We start from the raw sequence: 7,566 nt of genomic DNA on the forward strand, positions 1-7,566 counted from the left end.
CGTCTTCCACCCTCTTCTTCCTCCGCCCCTCTCCCTCTTCTTCCTTTCCCCTCTCCCTCTTCTTCCTCTTCCAAGCTGCACAAAATCAGAAATGGGGGCACGGCCCCGGGACGCTACTGCCTCCTCGGGCGCGGCCCATGCTGCAAAACCGTCTCCTCCAACGTGCGAGGCAGCTGGCCGGGCCGCACTTGGGTTCCGGCCCGCTGCGTTATATATGCCCTTAACTACTCCCTTCGTCTCACAAGAATATGCACTCTTTTCTTTTTAGTCTGTTCTGCAAAAATATACACTTTCTAATTTTAGAAACATTTTTCTCTCTACCACTATCTTATTTTACCAATTTTATATTAAAACATGTATTAAACTCAAAGTGCATATTCTTGTAGGACAAAGGGAGTATAATTCAATCAATGTGACTTTATTTGTTGCATTTTTAACGGCGGGCAATAAAGTGATAATTGAACATAGAAATACTCTTTCGATTAGGGATGTCAATCCAACCCGAAACCCGTGGGTTGGCCCGAATAATCCGGTAAAATTAGAGGGTTATGGTTGTGATATTGTAACCCGGATCTAAAATGGGCTAAACGGGTTAGCCCGAATGGGTTGGCGGGTTAAACGAGTAGGCCTGAACGGGTTGTGGGTCGGCCCGACGGGTTGCAACTTTTAATTAAAAAATATTAGCTTTTAGGGATTTTTTGTATTTTTGAATTTCATGCGACACAATCATTAGTCTTCTTCAATATTCATTCTACACTTTTCTACTCAATCCCACACTATCCAAGCCCCTTGGCCTAGCGATAAAGGGTGCTGGATACCGCTTCCATCCTGGAGGTCTCGAGTTCGAACCCTGGGTGGCGTAATTTGTCTTTCCTCCCTGTTATAGGAGTTGATTTGTAATTTCCTCCTTCATATATATGATATAAATATATGAAGTTAAATTTAAAAAAAAAAAAAACTTTCACGTTCCACCTCGGCTCATTATTCCATCGTCACATTATCTACCAGACTACTCTCTTACCACTACTAAAGCAAATCAAGACAAAATTAAAAACTAACCCATCAAAATCTCAATATATTTATCATTTTAATAATTATTCATGTAAGAATGATTTTTAATTTTTATATAGAATTAATTATGAACGATACCAAAATAATGACACGAACATTAGATTTAATTCAAATTGATTGATTTTATTTTTAAAATTTATCTTTGTTTATGTTATAGTTGATCGAGATGAAAGGCTTCTCTCCAACTATTATTGAAGAAAATTATGAAAATTTGAAGAATAAAAAAATATCTAAAATTTAAAAAATCATTTTATAGAGGAAAATTTTGAAAGAAGAGATTATTTTCGAAAGTTTTTAGGTTCAAATAGTCCGATAAGTTAGCCCGAAACCTGGTGGGTTAGGGTTATGATTGAAAATTTATGGCACGAAAATTTCACAACCCGAATAGCTTGGCAACCCGAGTGGGTTGACACTAATCCGAACGGGTTAGCCCGATTGACATCCCTACTCGATCCTTGCTAAATGGTAATATGAACTTTTAGTGGAGCATGAATATTACTAATATAAAATTAATAAAGTTTAAAAGAAAAATAAAAAAATAATGCTAAATAACCACAATTTAATACGGATTCACTTTAATTTATTTCACCTAAAAAACATCAATTTTGTTTAGACTAATCCTTAAGAATTTTGTTTAATCCTTGAAGAATTTAAATATAAATTTCGGATATGTGATCTTTTTATTTCTTACTTGTCGAGTGAAAAGAGAAAATATATATTTTTTTAAATAAAAATGTTATATTGTTTGTAAGACAAATTATTTGAAAAGAAAATTGTAACATTTACATTGAGATAAATAAAGTATAAATAAAATTAGAATTAACATTTTACTATATTTTTCTCCTCACTTTTTTTAATAAAGTTAAACAACCATTAGGACGCATACCAGTATATTAGACAAAGAACAAAGGGAGTACACATTATATGCATCATAATTTCTGAATATATTATTTCGAAATATAGTTTGCTTATGATTTGATGAGACCATAGAGTCATTTGTACAACAAAATATCACCATCTTATTAAAATAACGGTTTTACAATAGTAAACAATTTTTATTATTGCCTTATTGCGTAGCCTTTAATCTACCGACCAAGAAAGTAAAATATTACAAATAAATCAATAATTTTTTCCTACGCTATTAAATTTTTTTTCACCGCAGTCATATTTTATTATAAAAATAATACTTCTTCACTCACATATTACTATAGGAATTTTTTTTGGTAAACAGTATGATTTAAAAAATTTATGTTAAAAAAATAAGTGAAGATAAAATAAAGCAGGGAAGAAAATAAAGTATGATATACTCACATTGTCCATCATTTAAGACAAAAAAAGGTCTCAGGTTCGAGTCCTTCGTGGCATGATCTTAAAATTTAAATTCATTTACTCAGTGGCGAAGCCAGAAATTTTACGATGGGGGTCCAAGTCACGGTTAATAGTTATGGGTATTGGATGTAGGTGACGTCGAAGCTCGAAATAATTAGTATTTTCAATTTTTACGTAAGTATAATAGATGAAAATGAATTTTTTATGATGTTTAAATGTCTACAACAGAAAATAAAAATTTTAACAAATAGAATATGATGTTTAAATGTCTACTATAGAAAATAAAAAAAAAAACATAAACTTTAACAAATGATATAGAATAATTTTTTTTAAATTTTTTATTGTAACTATAATGATGGAAGAAAAAATTATGCAGTGACAAATATTTTTTTTAATTACCAAATGGTATCTATCGGCGGGCACAGTGACCACTTATTTGTAGGCACCTCAGATGCAGCTGGCACAAGGATTTGTGACAAAGTTTTTAAATTAACATAATAGTGGGTGTAAAAGAGAACAAATAGAACCCATGTTCCAAAAAAAAGAAAGCAATGAGAAACTAAATATACAAATTATAACTGATAAATAGAAACAAAAGAGAGAAAAGTTGCCTAAAACAGAAAGAAGAAGAAAAATGTCACCAAAGGGGATTCAAACTCGGGACATCCGGCTCATAAGACGCATCTTCAACCAACTGCACCACTGAAATCAATTATTATTCGTAGTTTGGATTCATTCTCCATTAATAATACTTAAAAAACTTTCTCTATCTATTTCTCTTTTACTTTACCAATAATGCATTAAAACCCGTGCCGAATCCAAAGTTCATATTCTTTGGGATACAACACGGATTTTAAAAAATTGCTTGACTTTGTGATGAAATGTAAAGGCAGAAAGTAAGTGTCGTGTTTGGACCTATTTTTTATACTCCATCTGTCCCAATGAAGATGACCTATTCATTGGTCGACACAAGATTTTATACAGTTTTATTTTGTGTGCGGGAGAGAATAAAGTAAGAGAGATAGAATAACGTATAGATAAATGTGTTCTATTTTTTAATGAGACATCTTGATTGAGACAAGTAAAAAAAGAAAGTGGATCATCTTCAATAAGATAAAGGGAGTATTAGAGTGTCCACAATAGGGAGCCGCGACTCCTGCCCAAGGACACGGCTGGGCCGTGGCTCCCTATACGTGTGGAAACCGAGGGCCGTGGCGCCGGGGGGGAGAGGTGGACACGGCTCTGCCCGCGGTGCCGGAAAACTTTTTTTTTTGAATTTTCGGTTTTTTGTGATAAAATAATGTGTTTTGTGATAAAATAATGTGATTGACAATAATTAATAAAATAATGTGATTTGTGACTGTGGCTTGTCCACTATTGGGTTGGACAAGTTTTTTTTTGTAGCGGTGGACAAAAACCTGTAGCTTGGCCTTGGACTTGGCCAAACTACCGTGGACTCTTTTAGTTTTATAATGTATTGTGAATAAAAAGTTAGCGGAATGTGGAGTCTGTATACTAATAGTGAAAAAACTAAATAGATTATTAAATCATACCAATCCAAAATAGAAAAATGATTCTTTAAACAGTGAACGGAATGAATATAAAAAGAATAAAATAAGAAAAAAAATAAAGTAATTAAAGTTAGATATAGTATTTTGTTTTTTTACTGTAATTTGAGATATTTTAAAAGGTAATACACTACAATTCAATTAAACAAAGTCAGTATATAAATGTAAGATTCACATTTTATAAAATCAAATACTCCTTCCGTCCCACAAAGATTGTCCCATTTTATCATTTTCGTCTGTTTCATAAAATTTGTCTCATTTCACCTTTTTATTATTTTAAGTAGTAGACCTCATATTCTACTAACTCTTTCATACTCACATTTTATTATAAAACTAATATATAAAAGTATGACACATATTCCACTAGCTTTTTCAATTCACTTTTAATTATATTTTTTTAAAATTTGTGTATGGTCAAAATGAGACAATCTATGTGGGACGGAGGGAGTACTAATTTTTTTAATGTCCAAAGATGATAAAATGACATTTATTGCGGAAGGAATGAGTAGTTAATTTGTCTAGATTGTTTTTTTTTTCAACAAGCATGCAATGTGAACACAATGAAAATGGGAAGCGTGTCTGCCAATTTTCAACATCTATAGTGTGAATCCACACACTCGCAGCCTCATATTCAAACAAATTCTTCCCATTTCCATCAACAATAATTGATCTCCCTCCCCTCTTCCACTTCACTCCTCACAACTACTCTCGATCATGCCAGAATCACGCCAAATTAAATCCTCCAAATGCTTCGCAGCCGTTCTGAGCCGGCTTCTCTGTTCCGGCGGGCTCCCGACCCACCCCTCGGACCAATTAATCGAGCCAAAAATCGAGAAATTCGAGTTTCCGGCGAAGCCTGAGGAAATTGGGAATCGGAGCTCGAGCCCGGGGGTGGTGGCGAGGCTGATGGGACTGGAATCGTTTCCTGTTGATAGTCAATATAAGGAGAGAACGTTGGGGGATTTTTTCAGAAGTAGGTCGGTGAATTCAATCGATTTTCTCTCACATTTCGATCTCGCGAAACCTAGGTGCCACCGGAGAGTCAGGACTTGGGTTTCGTTTCGCGAGGGAGCGACTGATGATTTCGGCAGCTTGGTTCTGCTCCTGGATGGCGGGAAAATTGAAGAAGAAAGAGGAAAAAACGTGGAAATTAAAGAGAAGAAGAGGTCGATTTCGTCGAAGAAGAGCAATTTGGAGGGGAAAAGAAGAGCGGATTTGAAAGAGAGAAGGCCTTTGTTGAAAGCAGTCGAGTGTGAGGAAAAATTGAAGAGCAAGAAGAATGAAATTAATGTTCCTCAGGAAACTGCACCAGGTAATTTAAATAAATTATAAATCTTTTTTCATTTACTATGTAAACCATTCTTTATTGTGTATTTAAATATTTTTTCCATCAATTAAACGTAAAATAATCGCTGAGGTCCTTCAAATTTCTAAAAAAGTTTTTGAATTGAAAAAGAGAAAACATGAGTAGGGGTAGGAATATTGAATTCAAATTAAAATAAACCAAAATGTGGTAGCTATGCTATAGTACGTAGTAAGTTAAAATTAAACTCTTATATGATCATAATTATGTTTGGTATATATATTAGTCTTTGTAAATAATACGTGTTATTTTTATAGTGTAGAAGTTCATTTTATAGCCGAAATTAGTAAGCTAGGAGAGTGAAAGAGATGAAATGAGTAACGTAGGAGAGAAAGAAAAAAAAAGTAAATAAAGTATATTAAAATAAAAAGATAAATAGTGAATACTAATAAATTGGCAGAAAATTTTCATTTCAAGTATGAGGCTAAAATTGATTGAGGAATGAGAAAAAGAATAATATGACTATATCTTATGGATAGAGAAAGTATGAGGCAAATTCACACCTAATTTATTTTTTTCATAATCTTATAACCATCATATCTTATTTTTTTATACATGCACTTTCAATTTTTTTCATTCTCTAACTATGATTTCTCTTTCATTTATCATTTTCTAGTGGCTAGAGTTGCGCGTCCAGAAAAACTTCAACCATTACAAACTGCAAACTCTCGAACTCAAAGCTCGTGTTCGAATACTTCATTTTCTGATAAGTTGGAGATGAGAGTGATTACTGCACAGAAAAATGAAGGGGAAATCAAGGCCAATGGTGATTTTTACTACAAAAAAATGGTGGATGAAATCAGCATGCTGACTGAAAAAAGTGTGAGACAGAATTGGATTTATGGGATGGAGCTAAAGTTCGAAAATTTTGAGGATATGTGTCAACAGTTTGGACAAGAAATTCTTGAAGTTTTGTTGACACAGTTTGTTCATGAGCTTATTCTATATTTTGTAGAATAAAAGAGATTACGATAAATTAATTGCACAATCATAAATCAGTATTGAGATTGACATTTTTAGGCCGAATTTGTTTGTGTCGAATGTTCATAGGAATTAATTTCCACTCTTTTATTAATGGAAATGAAAAAGCTAGAAAGAAAAATTATACTCCATCCGTCCACTCTAAGTGGGGCATTTCTAATTCAGCATGTGATTTTATGTAGTATTTTTTGTGAGTAAAATAGAGAAAATAAAGTACAAAAGAGTGGAAAACTAGAGAGAATGATGTTTCTATATTTAAAAATATGTCATTTAGAGTGCGACATCCTAAAATAAAAATGTGTCAATTAGAGTGAGATGGAGAATAAATACCACCGCCCCAATCTTAGTATGTTCAAGATTACTCAATACTAAAATTAACACAAAAAATAACGCTATATGATCATGTAATATTTGTCTTATTGTAACTTGTCTAGTTCGATTAATCAAAAAATAAATAAGTGATGTCACTTTGGACACAACTTTTTAACGATAAGTAGGGTTAATTTGTTTTTTTCTTTTATTTTTTTCATATAATTTTTCAAACTCGCCGACTTATACACAAACCTTTCATCGACTAGTTTAGCTTTAAACCAATACATTAATATACTATCTCCGTTCACTAAAAATAGTTTTAGTAGTGAAAGAGACAAGTTTAATACAAAATTGATAAAGTAATATAAAGATAGATAGAAGAAATAGTTTAAGTGTTTTTCATGGAAAATGAAATTCACCTCATTAGAGAGAAAAATTTACTAAAAAATGTCTTGCTTTCAAGAGTTGTTTTTATCATCTTTGAAATTTGATTGTATCTCGATATCTTGCATTTGATCATCAACAACACATCCATAGACTTTGATATAATATCGATGAAGTGAATTTTACACTTTATAGTCTAAAATACCCTCTAACCCTTAAGCGGCATTTCAATCTATTTGTGATGAGAGAGACCGTGTCTATCATTTTCTTTTCTGAATTTGAATAGAAATAGAATCAAATGTACCTAGGGAGGGAACTACCAGCGGCCAAGCCACCGCTCCAGCGGGGGCTTGGTCGGTCCCGTAATCCTCCCACCCATGGTCGCCCATTGCGCCGGCGCTCCGGCTCTGAATCCAAAATATTTACAGTAGAGTTGCTGCGCCGCCGAGAAATTTGGGGAAGAAGATGTTTGGAAATGGGCTTCCATTCATTTTCAATTGGGCCTTAACCTTTATTATATTTATCGGACTATTTTCTAAAGAGTAAATGCCAAAACTG

The 7,566-nt window shown here is 33.1% G+C and overlaps 1 protein-coding gene across 1 annotated transcript; it reads left to right on the top strand.

The window, feature by feature from the left end:
- The first annotated feature begins 4,562 nt into the window (after nt 1–4,562).
- On the top strand, nt 4,563–6,357 carry LOC121760133. The gene is made up of 2 exons (XM_042155750.1): nt 4,563–5,280; nt 5,948–6,357. The coding sequence occupies exons 1-2, from the start codon at nt 4,683–4,685 to the stop codon at nt 6,289–6,291; spliced, it is 942 nt and encodes a 313-aa protein (XP_042011684.1). The 5' UTR covers nt 4,563–4,682; the 3' UTR covers nt 6,292–6,357.
- The last annotated feature ends 1,209 nt before the right edge of the window (nt 6,358–7,566 follow it).

The sequence above is a fragment of the Salvia splendens genome, chromosome 13, assembly GCF_004379255.2.
Source record: "Salvia splendens isolate huo1 chromosome 13, SspV2, whole genome shotgun sequence".
In the NCBI taxonomy this organism is placed as follows: domain Eukaryota; kingdom Viridiplantae; phylum Streptophyta; class Magnoliopsida; order Lamiales; family Lamiaceae; genus Salvia; species Salvia splendens.

Coding starts and splice junctions, on each gene's coding strand:
- LOC121760133 (XM_042155750.1), top strand. CDS start 4,683: ATGCCAGAATCACGCCAAATTAAATCCTCCAAATGCTTCGCAGCCGTT. Junction 5,281..5,947: donor TCCTCAGGAAACTGCACCAG/GTAATTTAAATA, acceptor ATCATTTTCTAG/TGGCTAGAGTTGCGCGTCCA.